At 26.0% G+C, this 17,817-nt stretch overlaps 1 protein-coding gene across 2 annotated transcripts; it reads left to right on the top strand.

The window, feature by feature from the left end:
* Positions 1-946: 946 nt before the first annotated feature.
* LOC122505166 lies at positions 947-14,878 on the top strand. Of its 2 annotated transcripts, none has more exons than XM_043616647.1 (5): positions 947-1,676; positions 6,096-6,243; positions 10,695-11,010; positions 11,525-11,718; positions 14,400-14,878. In XM_043616647.1, exons 2-5 carry the CDS (start codon positions 6,117-6,119, stop codon positions 14,765-14,767), a joined length of 1,005 nt encoding a protein of 334 aa, XP_043472582.1. In that variant the 5' UTR covers positions 947-1,676; positions 6,096-6,116; the 3' UTR covers positions 14,768-14,878. The 2 variants fall into 2 exon arrangements, with proteins under 2 accessions (XP_043472582.1, XP_043472581.1); XM_043616646.1 differs by lacking the exon at positions 947-1,676 and adding an exon at positions 2,870-3,223.
* Positions 14,879-17,817: the final 2,939 nt, after the last annotated feature.

Here is a 17,817-nt window from a genome sequence, read left to right as displayed (position 1 = left end):
AATTCTTTCTAATAGATTTTATTTTTTCAATCTATTTTTATAATACCTAGTTTTTTGATTTATTTTAGAAATTTTTCAATTTTAATTTCTCTGACATAATTATATTTTTTTAAGAAATCGAGTTGGGATTTTCCAGATTACGTCTCCATGGGATAGACTTTCTTTATTTTTAGCCTTTCAAACAATTTTAATAATATTTCGATTCAATTTGTGATGAATTAGAAAATTAGTGAATTACTTGTTGTAATTATTATTATTAGCATTATTATAATAAGTATTATAATTATTACTGTTATTATAATTATTATCCATATTATTATTCTGCCCAACGTTGACATACAATCATAAGAATTTTTATTATTTATAAAATTGCTTTTAATATTATTAGATACCTATTAATTAGTCGGCTAATATTTATAATCATTTTCGCTTTTTCTACAATACTGGGTTAACATTGGCTGCCAATATTGGGCCGAAGCTCAATTATTGACAACTGTCAGCCGAGGTTAACTCCCTAACAATCGTAGAAGTATGAATTTTAATTATTCATTTAATCCATTAATTACTTAATCAATTAAATAATAATTTGATAAATTAATTCATTACTTAATCAATTGCTTAATTAGTTAATAAAGTGATTATAATTAATTAATTGACTAATTAGTTAATCAATTAATAATAATAATAATAATCCTAATATGAATTGTTTACCACAAGTTGGGTATGTTTTGCCATTTCTGAGCCAGTTTTGGGTCGTGATGAATTTAACCCATGCCTTACATTATTTTAATAATTACTAATTATTGTTATTAATATCTATAAATTCATCATATTTATTGATATTTATAATAAAATTAAATATTTAAAAAGAATTAGAAATTAAAGCAAAAAAAAGAAATCTTTTCTCAAATGTTAAATGTCAACTTTCAAATTTTTTTCATAAAAAACAAATTTGATCTGTATTATATAATGATCTTTAAAAATTATGTATCATTCAGAAAGAAATGTGCGAGGATAAAATCAAATTAGAAGACTGATGACGCATAATTTTTGTGTTTTATAAAGTAATATGTTTACAAAGGAAAGTCCAAGATGACTCAAAAAGTTAGTAAACTCTTTCTATTTGGTCCTCTTCCGTATCTCGCAATATTTCTCTCTTTACTTAATATTATTTTTTTTTTTTTCATAAATCGCGCCCAAGTTCCGTTTCTGATTCTTGGGAATACACACTTTCACTCTCTTTATTTTTGTACTTAATATCTTTCCCTTCTTGCGAACGACCCACACGCGGATCTTTCATCTCACTTTTCTTGATATATAAATCCTGGACCCAGAGCAATGATCTCTCAAATGTTGAATTACCCGTGAACCAACGAGTTTAGTTTTTGTTTCTTCAATTTTTTATAATGTAAATTTTACAAAAAACATCAGGAAAATAATATTTTATTTAGTCGTTAATTTCATTAAATAATTCGAAAAAAATAAATTTAATTCTTTATTAAAAATTAATTATTAATTTATTCATGCCTAGATATTATTGTTAATAAATAAATAAATTAGGATTTGAATTAAAATTTTTGTTTGCACTATTGCAATGTTCTGAAATAGTGGAATTTTGTGTGTGAGTTCGTAATTTCTTTTTTCAAAGAAATACTGCAGATATTTCTTTACATTTGGTAAGATATTAGTTATATTTTTTAAATTTAAAGCGTCTTCGTTTCTTTCTAATTAGAAAATAATTAACAAGTGTTTCAACGTGAAAGTGTGAAAAATTTGATTTTTCCCACTTTCAACCATTAAATAAGGATTAAAATAATTGTTACAATTAAAATGCGATAAAATTTTAATTTTATGCATTTTCTGAAAATAAATCTTACAAATCTTTAAAATTTTGCAAAATAAGACTTCTTTTAAAAATTTTGTTAAGAAATGTAGAAGTAACTTTAAAAGTACAATCAACTTGCAGAGCATTAAAAAACGCTTCAATTGACCTATTTTTTATTATAATTCGATTAGAAATTACAAAATTATTGTTATTTTAAAAAACAAAAATTTTGGAAAATATCATTTTCTCAATTTTTTTGTTTAAAGATATTCTTTTTAACCAAAATATTTCAAATTCGAATTTGGAGCATATTTTTTATGTTTTTTGATATCAGAAATTAAAAAATCACTTTTTTAAAAATATCTCTAAACTATGAAAAAATGAAAAATTACACTGCTACTGGAGAGAATTTTGAATCAGAAAAGAAAATAATGATAGAGTTTATTGACTTTATTGTCAAATCAAAACAGAAAATATTGTAAAGATCAATCGTTAAAAATTGAAACAATTTTTCAGATATAAAAATTATGCTCATTTGTAATTGTGACAACTTACAAAAAAATAAAACAAGTAATATAATTTTTAATTACTTTAGCCTGGATTAAAATAAGATCTAAATTAATTAAATTAATGGTTATTAATCAATAAATATGTTCCTTATAATCAAAATTCAAAGTAATTTAATATTATTATCATTATCAATATTAAAATTATTTAATAGTCCTAATATTATTAATATATTATGATTCTTAAATAATATTTTAATTAAAAAAAAATTAGTACCTACAACAATTGATCGTTAAAAATTGTAAAACAACTTTCCAGTTATAAAAATAATGTGTTTATTTATAATATCAAAAAATGACAATACAATTATTAATTAGTTCACCCCGGATGATAAAATATTCTAAATTCCTCAAATCTTAATACAGAAATAATTTATAACAATGTCAACAATTTATGTCCCAGTGAAAAGTAGATTAAACATAAGTTACAATTTTCAAAAACGAAGAAAGAAAAAGAATCAGCCATATATCATTATCTCTTTGTTAATTTATATAATTTCTCTTCATTACATATGGTATAAAGATTCCACATAATTTACGTGAGAGGGAATATATATATTTTTTAAAATATGATATCATATACGTTGGAAAAGATGCGCGCGCGTTTGAAATACAAGTCATTGGACCCGGTTTGTCTTTAAAGATGATTTTGATTGGTTGGCGATGTAACGGAACTTTGTAACCATAAGCACGCCGGTCCCACTGACAGTTGCCCTGCTAAACGTCTGCCGCGGTCTGTGATTTAACATCATCAAGTTTTTCTTTCTTATAAATAAAAAAAATAAATAAATATTAAAAATATAATATTCACGATGAGTGTTTTCAATTTTTGGTAAGACACCAATTTTTAATAAAATTGGTTATTCTTTCATTATTATTTGTGCTTTTGAATCAACTGTTAAAAGGATGTGTATAAAAAATTTTACGGCGACATTTGTGATAATTTTGTCATTATGACTCATAACTACTTAAGTATGCAGAATTAATTCACAGTGCGATTTTTTTTTAATTTTATACGTATATACATTTTCTTAATCAGCTTTGTAATTTTTGTGCTACTCTATAAAAAATGTCGAATTGGATTTAAGGTGTAAATGTTTGTTTTTATGTTTACTTTACTAATTTACAAGATTTTTTTACAAATTAAGTAATTTAATTATGCAAAATACCAAGATGACCCCTCTGCAGAGTCCCTTCCTCTATTATTTCCAAAAAATTCCAACCCGAAATATGCTTTTCTTTTTGAATTAAGTGTATTCTACGAAACCACTATTATTTCCCGGATGACCTTAAGTATTTTCCCAAAAAAAGAGTTTTTTAGTTTTTTTTCAAACAAGTCGTTTTTTGAAAAAACAACATTTTTCAAAAATCTGGAAAAATATATATTAAAGAGAAAACCGTAAGGAATTCCGAATATGTCATTAATATTTCAAAATAACCCCAATAAACCCATAAGTTATAAATTTTAAACAAATCTCTTTTTTAGTTTTTCGTCTGCCACATTGGATCCGCCATTTTGAACTTTCTTAAATTAATTTTAGATTCGTAATCAGTGACCTCGAAAATCTATTAGTAACTAGTTTCTCGAAAATTTTATCAAATTTTGCTCTTTTTTCGACATTTTAGTTCTGCTATTTTAAAATTAGACGTCCTAGAGAAAATCTAGCAACCACAGATTTGAATTCAGCATAAAAAATACTTTAAAAAGCGTTCTTTCCTTATTGGGTCCAAAACCCCAGTAAGAAACGAAAAATTGAAAAGTATTAAAAAGATTCTATTCTTTTGAATGCCATTTCTGTCCAACTTTTCTATCCAGTGAGAGCAATATGAAAAGTAACGATATCAATCCTCTTGAATACCCAGTAAGAAAGCAAAGATTAAGAAGCTTTAAAAAAATTCTATCCTTTTGAATACCATTTCTGCCCTATGCTTCTGAATTCCGCGACAGTAGTATAATAATATAATACTAATATTATTGATGACATATAGAATGTTCAATTACTTTCAAATAACTGCACTCAAGAATTTATTTGCTATTTTAAAAAGGAATAATTATTAAATTATCAGTTAAGAGGGTTAAAAGTGTTTAAAGGTCTCTGAAATTTTTAGGTTATGATTTATTGTCTAACAGAATAACGGCCCTGACTCGTTTAAATGACGTTAAATTGGTAAACAATCAATTTTTCAGCAAGTTTTTCTTTGAACACAAACACTTTTTACAAAATCTGCCACTGTATGTATCTTATAAATTACAAAAATCCAGAAGATTGCTTGAATGCATGCAGAATCGCGGTTCCAATGAAAAATTGAAAAGTGATATAATGACAGGCTGTAATAATTTCGGATGGGATTGGAAAGCATTCAGAAAAAAATTTTGTCTTTGTTAAAAATTACAAAAAGAATTAAATAGCATTCATTTTTAGACGAAACGTGGTCCTATCATGGTATAGAAAAGTATTGGACAGAAATGGCATTCAAAAGTATTGGATAATTTCTACTACACCATACAGAGTTTGAATTATTTCAATCCTTTTCAATTTTTCGTTTCTTACTGGGACTTTACCTGAATTTGTAAACCTTCGTTATTGACAGTAATTAGTAATAATAATAATTATTAATTATTAATAGTGATCGGTAATTACTAAGTATAATAATTAGTCATTACTAAGTACTAATTAGTACTTATGATTTAGTAATTACTAAACAGTAATCACTAAGAAGTAATTTTTAAGTAGCAAGTATTAATTTGAAATTATTAAACACTAATTAGTTATTATTATGAAATAAGTATTAATTAATTATAAGTAATTAGTATTTATAAATTTGTGATTAGTAATTACTATGTGATGACACCTGTAGTAATTACCAAGTAGTAATTAGTAATTATTACATTAACTTTAATACTAACTTCACTAATAAGTATGTAATAGAAGCTGTAATTACTAATTGTCAAGTAGTAATTATTAAGAAGAATTAACAATTGTTAATTACTTTACTAATTATTAAGTAGTTATCATTAATTGTCAGATAGTAAATAGTAATTATTTAGTAATAATAAGTTATTACTAACTAGTCAGTAGCAACAGTTTAGTAATAATTTGTAGTTACTATAAATATTAATAATTAATTAGTAATTATTAAGTACTAATTCACATTTAGTAATATTTAAATTTGCAGTTCATTATTCTTTATTTACAATAATTCATTCATTTTCTTCTTGGTGTAATTTTCATATTTTTATATTTTATACCTATTTGAATACTAATTCCATTTTTATATTTTATACAACTAACAAATATTTATTTCATTTTTTTTACTTCATTTAAATTTAAATTCGTAAATTTTTTTCTTTATATAAATATTGCAATTTTAAAAATTCGAAAATTTGAAAATTTTACTCGCTATTTTAATTAACTTCTGTTTTATCAATATAATTATTGTTGTAAATTTCATTGATCTGTCTCCTTTTTGCAGGATGCCTAATTAAAAAAATGATTCTGTTTTGAATAAAAAAATTGATAATTTTTTATTGAAATATTATTGTGAATTGAGTTACAGAAAAATGAATCGATTGAATTGAAAGAAAAAAAATTAAAAAATTTTGTTTGCTGGTAGAGAGAATTGCTTCCTTATTGAAGTTATTTTGATAACAAGTCCTTGAAATCCAATTCAGGGTCGATAAATAATAATATTTGTTATTACAGATCCAACGTCGAGAAAGCAGAATGCGTCTAGTACAACTATTGCTTCAATTTACTTTTACTCTGTCGATAAATCTTGTGTTGGTACATACTCAGTCTAGTAAAGTTACTTTCCAGGATGAGACTTCAGAAGAAAGTTCTTCATTACGTGGTTAGTGTCTCTCTTCATTACTTTTTTCTTCTTCTTTCAATTTTCTTCTAGAATTCTCTAGAAATTCAATTCAAAGTAATACATATACGTAGAAATTTAATTTAATACGATTAATTTATTGAGACTGTTAATTTATTGTTATTGTTATTACTACTATTATTATTACTAGCTGCGATACCCGTCTTCGACGGGTTATTAGTTATTGTTATTCCTACTTATATATTAATAGCTACGATACCCGTCTTCGACGTGTTTCTTAGTATTTTTAAAGTTTTCCATAATGAATTCAGTTTTATCCAATACTTTCAATTACAACTTGCCATCATAGATAGAAAAGTTTATCCTAATAATCTGACAATAATGTACCACTATTGGTCCGTGCTAAGTCCCGTTACCAGCAATGAGACGTTTTGTATGCTAGTATATAGGCCCAAGTAATTTTTGCCAGTTTTCTGCAGACATTCACTGAAAAAATTACATTCTAATTTTAAGAAAATCTTCTTAAATATGCGCCAAGAATATTCCCCCACTTAGATTATGTGGGAAATATTCTTACAATAAGAAGAAAATTAGTATTGTAAGAATGTTTCCCACTTAATTTAAGTGGGGAATATTCTTGGCGCATATTTAAGAAGTTTTTCTTAAAATTAGAATGTAATTTTTTCAGTGTTGACGGGCCCGTTTTGCAGTCTTGGAATTTCACACTTGGAGCTTATAAAAAACCATTTATTAGCTTTTTTCCGAGAAGCACCACGTGGAGGTAACCACTATTAGTATTGTTTTTGGCAAGTTTTTAAATCCCGTGCAGAAATTGCCCTAACAGCACTGCAAAAACTGGTATCTCACTCGTGTCTTAAAATGAGTTGCTTTAAGTGTTTAAACCATTGAGATACAAAATCTGTTTTATATTGAGACATTTAATTTCATCTCGTGTCTCATTTTAAGACATTAAAGGTAACTCAATGCGTATAAGACACGTAAAACGTCTTCTTAGTGTGAGACGGATACTCGAAACACATTTCGTGTCTCAAAATGCATTGCTAAATGTGTAACTGTAAGACAGTTTGAAACGTCTTAAAATGAGACACATATCTGTTTCAAATATGTGGACTAAGACATCTTATGTGTTTCAAATATGGGACAAAACGTCTCAAAATGAGACACTTGTTTTTGCAGTGAGGGCCCTGACCCCGCATGAAACCAGGACCCGACCTGGCAGCTCGTCAAATCAGGCTTTGCGCCATGGCGCCGGCCGGGTTCCTTGTTTCACCCAGGTCTGGCCCCTGTCAAAATTTCTACTCGGGATTATTTTCCAGGAGCTTAGTAAAACTAAAAAAATTCTTGTTAATTAAATTTGATAAAAGATATAAAACATTTTCATTTCAGTATTACTAAATTATCTTGGATCATAATTTGTAAAAACAAAAAACATCTTATTTAAAAGTAATAAGTAGGTAAAATCAAAAAAATTAGATATTAATGTTTTCAATTTTTATGGGTAAAAATATTTAAACTTTTAAATTTTAGATTTAAAATTCCTATTTTTTCTATTTTTATGATAAAATTGAAATTAAAATTACCAAGAAAACAAATTAATTAATTAATTAGAAAATATCAATACCAACTTAATGCAAGAATTAATTAATATTTAACCCTTTGAGTAGCAGTGATACATTTAATTCATATGAACATTTTTTTGTTAACTTCTGCATAACTTTCTTGATTTTAAAAACTGAATATTGAAACAATTTTTTTGGTCCAATGAGGCAAATTTCTTGCTTTAAATACTGGTCTTTAAATAAAAAAAGTTTAATAACTTTCCATAAAAAGCTTGTTTAAAAATCAAGAATCATCATTTTTGTAGAAAAAATTTGATCAGAAAAAACGAAAAAAAATTCAAAATACGTCTTTTTTTGAAATTTTAGTATAGAAATGGGTTGTATTTATCTAAAAAAGTTAGCTAAGGATAGTTTTGCATCCATTTTATAAAAAATAAAAATTTTTCATTTTTTTTATTTTTCGAATTTTTTGAAAAAATGTCGTAACTTTCGTTCAAGTTAATATTTTTTAATCGGATAAGGCTATGATTTTAAGTTACGTTAATACCTAATAGACTGCCAAGTTTCACTTTAATCGGTTAAACCGTTTTGAAGTGATGCGCGAACAAAGTTTTGCATACAGACAGACAGACAGAAATTTTTTTTTTTACATTTTTCGAATTCTCATGTCTCAAAACAAAAAAATATATAAAAATTTTCAAGCTTGGAGCATTGTACAGACAGAAGTCTGATTTTATTAATATAGATTTTTTTATTACCTATTATTAATGTTTTGATTATTTATTACAAAAAATTATTGTTATTACTAAATTGACCATTTTAATTAATCAGTAACAATTAGTAATATAAGTAGCAATAAAAGTAAATAAAAACTAATAAAAAGCCCTAAAATTTTTTAAAAATTTTATTTTCAAACTAAATAAAGTTAACTTCTTGATATCATGATTATAAAGATATTTGAAAATTCATTTCTTACAGTATTCCATATTTTGTAATAATCGATAAATTGAATTTTCTCGAAATAACAGTAAAAACGCCGCTTTCTTTACAAATGACTTCTTGTCTGACTGAAATGTTCCTGTTCCACTTGGAAATTGCCATAGAAGCGTTGCGCGCACATATTGTTTCGATTTATTAACCACAAGTAGCAATAGGTTTAGTAAGTGAAAGTGGACCGTTATAGTCAGACGGAAAAGTTTCCAATAGACAAACTCTACATAATTATACTTTGCGTGGGATATATTTTGCACCAGTTTTATGTCTTCATTTTCGTTTCTTTAAAATTTTCTATTTTTGAAAAATATATGTGCCTAAAAATTAGTAAAGTATATTAATTGTTTGAATACTTTTTATGAAAAATTCTTTCAAGAAAATATTTTATGTTGAGAAAATATTTTCTCCTTCTCTACTGCTCGGTTAATTAACGTTATTTAACATTTTATTAGAATAAAATTGTTTCGCTCGTAAAATGAGTGTATATTTGTATTATTCTTGCATAAGTGCAAATTATTAATAATAAAATCTAATGAAAGAGAAAGATTTTGTATATTCTTTAAATTCAATTAACTAAAGGCACAGAAAAAGTGTGTTGTATTTGTTGTGTGTAGTTTTCAGATGGTGTTATTTTAACACGCATTAAAAATTTATATTAATTAAACACGCTCTAGTGTTAATTTAACACACTTCAGTGTTACTTTATTAACATCAAATATAGTGTTAAAATAACAGTTTTTTATTTATTAGTTTTTTTATTTTATTTATTATTATTTTTTAACCGACACTGCGTTATTTTAACACTACATTTGTTGTTAAAATAACACAGTGTCAGTTAAAAATGTTGCGTTTAGTTCTAACACCACATCTGGTGTTAAAATAACACTTCTTTTTTTTTAAGGGGTTTACAAATTTTATTTTTTTTTATTTGATTATTAGAAGTAGTATTTTTAAAAAATTTACATTTTTTTTCATATTATTAGTTTATTATATATGTTACGGGCAATGTTCAAGAGCCGGGCAATGTCCGACAATGCCCGGGCACTGTCGACATTGCCCACTGTCACTGGGCATTGTCGACATTGCCCTGGTTTTTTTACAATACCTATAAAAATCCGATAATGCCCGGGCATTGTCGGACATTGCCCGGTCATTGTCGACATTGTCCAGTCCGACTTGGGCAATGTCGATATCAGTAGAAATCATGACAAATGAGTTTGATTTTATTCAAGATTTTTTATTTGATGAGGAACAAAAATTTTTATACTTATTTGTTTGTGCTGGACAAACTACTGTGACACTTAGAATTACATAGTTTGTTATTTCTAAAGCATTTGCACTTGTTTTGGGCACATCCCGTTTTACAATTACACCTCTCGTAACCCTGAACACCGAATATGCTCTTCTTGGAAGCAGCTTCTCTCAATGAGATTTGCAAAGCTAAAACATTTTCCATCGCAATAATTGGTTTTATTAATTTCCGTTGATTATTAACGGAAATTGTGTCAAATCTTCGTAAATATCTAAAATCACTCGAATCCTTTTTGATTTTTGATTTTAAAAGTTCTACTTTTTGTACACACTCATCATATGCCACCGAAGAAAGGCCAAAACTATTATCAGCGCGTTTTTTACAATGTACTTCTTTTAAATAATTTTAACATTGCCCGGTACAACCGAGTAATATGGATATTTTCTAACATTGCCCGAAAAAAACCAGGGCAATGTCGACAATGCCCAGTGACAGTGGGCAATGTCGACAGTGCCCGGGCATTGTCGGACATTGCCCGGCTCTTGAACATTGCCCGTAACATATATAAGAAAACTAATGGAACACACTTCAAAATACGAAACACAATTATTTATATGCTTTCCATTGAATTTTCTTCTATTTTGTAGATGAGGTGCCAAGGTTTGAAAATCAAAGTTCAGAAGGTCGACAATTGTTGAATAGAACAAGGCAAGGGAAGGATCTTTTTGACTGGATTGGTCTTGGTACGGGACGTCATGTTGATTCTTATTTAGCGAGAACAAATGAAGCTTGTCTGAATGGTGACTTTGCAGAATGCTTTAAGTCCCGGGCATTAAATACTTTTTCCGATTTTTTCGATCAACCAGAATACACACTCAGCGAAAGCGTTAAAATAATCAGAATGCCTCGTGATGTTGTTAAGAGTGTTAATCAACAACCTTACGAATATGCGAGTGCTTCTAGGTATTAATTTACTATTTATATTAACTAATATCAAATTAATATTAATATAAATAAATAATTAATTCTTAATTGTAAATAAATAACTAATACTTAATTATAAATAATTAATATTAATACAATTGAATAATATTAATTATTAATCTAATAAAATATTGCAGATAGTATTCTCAATATTTTCCTTATCTCAGTTTTTCATTCCCTGATTTTTTCATTCTCTCCTTTTTTTCTAAATTATCTTTATTTGAATTCTGTTTGTAAATTTATTGTATTTAGACTTTCGACTTTTGACCTAAATTGTGAGCTGCCTTACATTTTTTTCTGACCTGTAACTTTTGATCTAAACTTTTAGGTTATGTACATCACTTGACCTGCTATGACCTATTTGTGACGTAAATTTATTATGTTTCTTTAATTTTGTTATTTTATTTTAATAATATTTTATAATTAATCTTAAAAAATTTAGGTAGGCTATTTTCTTTTTGTTTATGTGTTTTTAATTTTTTTTTCTTGACAGATCAGAAGATTCTGAATGGGATCAACTGGTAAAATTTGCAATGAGGAAAGCTGAGAAATTCGTAAAAACTGTGGCTTTTAAAGTCGATATTCCATCGTGGGCTGTGGGTGAGAATGAAGTTTATGCCCCAAGATTTATAGACGAGATTGCCGATGAAATTGATACCATTGAAAATAAGAAGGACACTCTCTTCTGTGAGTATCGCTCTTTCCTATCCGATTAATTAAATATTTTTTGGTTTACAATCTTCCAATTTTTTTTCTTCACATTCCATTTTCAATTTTTTGAAATTTTCTCAAATATATTCAATATACCTACAATTAATATCAATTTAATATTAATTTAATATTTTTTATTCATTATTTTACAATTAAGTGTTAATTTAGTTCATTTTATTTAAATACCTAATAGCAATAAGTGGAAAACTACTAAAAATTAGTTAAAACTATTACTAATTCAATTGGTAAACGAATCCGCACTATTTCATTAGTAGAAAACTACTAATTCAGATTTAGAGAGAATAAAAATTATAAAAACAGAAATAAATTTATTTGGAATTTGTTTATAGAAATACACACTAAATCTTCTTTCAAAAATATGATGACTGATTGGCAATTTTTTTTTCTTTTGAAAATTTTATCGCTTCTGTTTAAGATATAGTTTAATGAACGTTTGTCTCATACATTCGATGAAGAATTATACTCAACACGATATCTATTAAAAACGGTATCAAATGAGTAATAATCGTAAATAAATATTAGATGCAATGTTCTACTTGTGGTAAATCGTTCCTTGAAGGCAAAATATTTTATATATACGTATATATATCTGGCACGTAAAACTTAAAAAGAAGATTGAGTAGGTTGTCTCTCAGCATGTATAATACTTGTATTGATGTTGTTACACTACTAGATATAGTATATTAGCTGTGAAAGTACTAAAATGCCAATCATAATTCTCGATTTATAAACAAAAATGACTCAGAAATTCCAATACTCATTTTTTTTATATATGTAACGCGTTCAGAAGAAAGGTACCTAAGAAGCAATTTTAAGGTTATGTGGTTTATATTGAAAGTTGATCTCCTGTGTATTTTCATTCAAAAAATTACAAACATAACCTAAAATGTTTTACTTTCTAGATACTTTTCCTCGGAGCGCGTCCCACATATTAATTTTTTAAACTTTTTTTCACTCGAATAGTTGTAAAATAGAAAAATTATTATGTATTATTATAATTATTATATAAAAATATAATGAAATTGTTATTATCATAATTATAATAATACATTATCATATAATAATATTGTATGTGACGCTCCTTGGTGAATGGGACCAAAATATTTAATAAACATTTTATATTTTATAAAATTAAAAAAATCTCCACCTTCGAAAGTACAACGTTCATAAACATAACTTAAAAATTTTTTTTAAGTTAGGTTCGTTTCACCGTGGAACGTCACATATTATAATGATTATTAAAATTATTCGGGAAATGAAAATGTTTAAAGGAAAAAATTCCAGGAATGTGAATTGAATATTCCGTGTTTATTGGGGTTGTATATAATTTCTTTTGCATATGAAAAATGATTATAAGTGATGGTACTGTCATGAACACTAAAAAATAGTTGTATACTCTCAAAAGGAATGAATGAAAAGTTCTTGATTGATTTATATCAGGTTGTAGTGATCAGAGGAGTATCATTAAATATGTTTTTCATTTGCTTCTCATCCTTAAATTAGATTTTATTTTCAATCCAATTCAAAACTGGATGTCAGTGGTGGAATGTTGATTCTTGCGGTACCATTCATTTACAATGTAGGTTTTCTTGGGGACTTATGTAGATATGATTAATGCAAAAAAAATGAAGTCACGTCGAGTTTTATATCTTGATCTAGCTTTCATTGGTACTATTTTGTTTGTAATATTCTTGATACCGTTAACATTCCTATGCCATTGATATTCTTGTACTGATAGTGCATATTGAGAGAAAGACAAACAAATTCCCTATATGCAAATGAATTGCATGTTTATTTTTATGTTTATCGCTTTCCTTTGCTGCATTTCTTTATTGCTTTTTGTTTTTTTATTTTTAAATTTCTTTTGTCATTCGTATTTATATTTTTTATATTTTTGGTATTTTTCAATTTGTTGTTTGTATATTTATTAATCATCTTTCAGTTGTTTTTAAATTTGTCATTTTTAATAATTTTGCTAATAAAAGAATTTAATAAAAAATCCCTACCTTTTTTTAAATAAAAAATTTAAAAAAAATTATAATATTAGTGCAAGAATTTCCTATACAAGCAATAAAGTTCATTAGACAAAAATCAAAGAGATGAAATATGAAATAAAATATTTTAATTGAAACGTAAACAATTAATCGAATTAAGAAAAAAAATTAAAACAAAATAAAATTATTTTTTTGAATCATAATTTCCTTTCACACAGAAATTTCTCCAATCATTTTCAACCTTTTCTCATTAAAGAACCAGGCGACTTTCGCCTGAACTACATGTAATTTCGAAACCTGTCCGATTATCTATTAACTGTTATATTGTTTACATATATTTTATTTATATTCTAAATTTTAATAATACTGACATTATTTACGAAATTGTTGTTGGTCACTATTTTGCTATTTTATTAATTTGGCTAATTATTTTGTTTCTCTCTAAGTTTGAATAGTAAAAAAGTTTACTAATTTAAATTATTGACTGACTTTTTGCTTTTAAATTAAGTAAATTTTACTAATAAATTAATAAAAAGTTACTATTTATTAGTAAAATTTACTAATCCAAAAGCAAAAAATTATTCAATGAATTCAATGAATTATTTATTATTAATACTAATTATGAAAAATTTTATTTTACAGCTCGCAATCGATTGAAGAGAATTTTAATTCCAATGCTCATTGTTTTAAAGCTCTTTAAATTGAAACTTCTACTATTTTTACCATTGATATTGGGACTTGCGTCATTCAAGAAATTCTTGGGCTTCATGGCAATTGTTATACCGGGAATAATTGGTGTTTTGAGATTGTGCCGACCACTTACACAATCATATCAACCACCAGTCTACAGTCATGGTGGCATTGGCTTTCCACATTATAAAGAAAGTACACAACAAACTAATAATTACCATCAGGAAAATTATCCCTCAAATTATCACGACAATCAGGGAGATCATGTGTCATTTGGTCAGGATCTCGCTTATCAAGGATACCGTGACTATCAGTCGTAGAAAAGAAAAAAAGATAATTTGAGAAAAGGAAAAAAAATCTCAGGAAATTTTTATTTTTCTCGTTTCTTAATTTTTAAAAATTTTCTACTCTTTATTTTGTTTTAATGTTTTGGTACTATTTATTACATTTTTTGTTTAATTGTTAGTTTTTGATACAGTGTTATTAGTCAAAAAAACAATATTTAAAAAAATTATAAATATTGCAGAAAATTTTTTTTGGCATTATTTTTTATTATTTTTTCTTTGTATTTATTGAATTGTATTTTAAAAAATTTTCTTTTGAGTAACGTGATTATCAGTCATAGTAAGAACAGTGATAATCAGAAAAAATCTCAGGAAATTTTTTTGTCGTTTTTTAATTGTTTTTATCTTTATTTTAATTTTGTATTCTGTTTTTTTATTTATTGAATTGATTCTTTATAGATTATTTTCTAGATTTAGCCTTATTAGTTTTATTACTCTTCATTGATAATATAGAAAATAATTTATTTTTCGCATTGGAAAATTTTCCTTTTGATTTAAATAACTGACTACATTTCTACTATCAAATAAATATTTCCTTAAATTAAATAATTTTTATTTAAGTCAAATAAATTGTACATTTTAACCAATAATTTCAATATTTGAAGCAAATATCATTTTACTGGCTTAAATAAAAATTATTTGATACAAATAAATATTTATTTAATAATAGAAAAGTATTATTTATTTGAATTAAGTAAATTTCTTTTCAGTGCATTTGCGGATGCAAATGAAAAATTTTTATAAAAAAAATCTCTCAAGTGACTTTTCTATACGATAAAACTGTATACAATCAAAATTAAAGAAATCAAAAGAAAAACTTAATAATTAAATGATAAGTAGAATAAGTATGCAATTATTGTAATAAAGACTCAATTCATATAGTCTTTGAAAAATAATTATTTATTTTTTAAACTATTATAATTATATAATTTCAGTAAGTTAATAAAAATTCTTATCGACGCTAATTAGCAGTTGGGAAAGTAAAATTTTTCCCCTAATTAAAAAAAATGCTATTAGCTCAAAGTATGTTTAAATGTATAAAAAAACAAAAGCTCACGAAAAATCAGTTACCAAAATATTTGCAATTATTTTTTTTTAATTATATTTTTTATAGCTAACTATTTTTCTCCACTGTAAATATATAAATATATATAATTGTGTGTGAAAACAAGTGAAGTCTCGTCTTCGTGACGTTGAGACATATGTATAAAACTTGTTTGCGAACGCAATTATGCACAGTATATATACTATCCAATAAAAGTATTAAAAACAACTTGAGTATCAGGTCACTTTCCTAACTACTTTATTTTAGCTGCCGTCCTCAATAACGTCGTCGACGCAATTCTCTAATGGCTTTAGGTATACACCCCTTCTTACTTTCTTGTAAATCAACTTAACTATACACAAAACTCATGTACGCACACACACACGCACACGATTCAACTTTTAAAAGCACTTCAAAGATTTGTTTTAATCTTCAAAACCGGAAGTTCACTGACGAGTATAAATTAGGTCATGCGGTTGTCATTTGTAAACAAAACATACGTACTGTCTACTTTCCAGTGGTTGCAATAACTAATTGTACCAATTGTACTGACTTTTGGTATAATATAGTTTTTACATTTAAAATCTGAGGAAAGCTTCAATTGAAGAAATTTTGGGCTTCATATTCAGTTAGTTGCACGTAAGTCCAACTAACTAGATATGAAGCTCAAAATTTTTTGGACCTTTTACATCAATTTCGATCTTTTTAAATTCAAATTTTATCAAAAACAGTAAAATACCAACAGTTATATTATGCAGGTGCAGGTAATTTTTTATAAAAATTAAATTGTTTAACAAATAGAATTTCGTCAGAAATATTTTTCCATTAGATTAATAGATTTTCTGTAAAACTCTGGAAGCTTTCTATTCCCTTAGATTTTTTATATTATTGAAATATGTCAAAAAAACCACTAAAAATCAAACAGCTGAGTAAAAATTCCTGAAGTGGCCCCCTCTATTTTCGCAAAGTTGCAAAATCTAAAATAAGTATTTGTATTTGAAAGCACTAGTATCTGGTAATATTTTCACAGAGTATATTAAAAATATTTAAATTATTTATATTTCTTATTGTTACTTAAAAATTTTTTAGCCGTTTTAATAAAATAATTTTAACTAATTGAGTTTTTCCATAAATCCAACTATAGACATTTTTGAACAGTAAATTGTAAAAAAATCCCACTGTGCGGTGTTTGCGCGCAGTATGCAGCGCTCGACAATTAGTCAAATTATGAAAAAGCTTTTTATTTGCACTAAGATTTCTTTTCAGTTCTTGTTTACCTACATTCTAAGGAACATTTACTCACTGATATAACCATAAATTTTTGTTCAATTTATGGAAAAACTCAATTAATTAAAATTATGTTATTAAAAGGGTTAAAAAATCTTTAAGTAACAATAAAAAATATAAATAATTTAAATATTTTTAAAATACTCTGTGCAAATATTACCAGATACTAGTACTTTCAAATACAAATACTTATTTTAGATTTTGCAACTTTGCGAAAATAGGGGAGGCCACTTCAGGAATTTTTACTCAGCTACAGCCGGTTGCTTGTTAATGTTTATAGCAATTCAATTTTTATCAGAACATTTTACACTGCTTTCTGTAAAAGTCTTGAAGTTTTTACCCCCTCCCTATTTCTTTTTAATTTTGAATTTTGTCAACAAAAAAAAAAACACAAAAATCTAGCAGCTGCAGCCAGTTGCTGGTAATGGTTTTAACAATTGGATTTTCATAGAAAAATTGCTTTCTGTAAATAACTGGACGTTTTCTACCAACATAGATATATTTTTAAATTTTAAATTCTTAAAAAAATTTTATATAAACAATAAAAAAACTATAATTTGTCGATTCCTGCACTAATTTTTAATAACAAACGAATTTTCATAATATTGTTCTATTGCTTTCGGAGAAAAACTGGACGTTTTCTACCCCCTTACATATTTTTTAATTTTTAATTTTGTAAAAAATATCAATTAAA

The sequence above is a fragment of the Leptopilina heterotoma genome, unplaced genomic scaffold (assembly GCF_015476425.1).
Source record: "Leptopilina heterotoma isolate Lh14 unplaced genomic scaffold, ASM1547642v1 Lhet_347, whole genome shotgun sequence".
Classification (NCBI taxonomy): domain Eukaryota; kingdom Metazoa; phylum Arthropoda; class Insecta; order Hymenoptera; family Figitidae; genus Leptopilina; species Leptopilina heterotoma.
The sequence above is the reverse complement of the archived record's forward strand: the minus strand, read 5'-3'. Positions and strand labels throughout refer to the sequence as shown.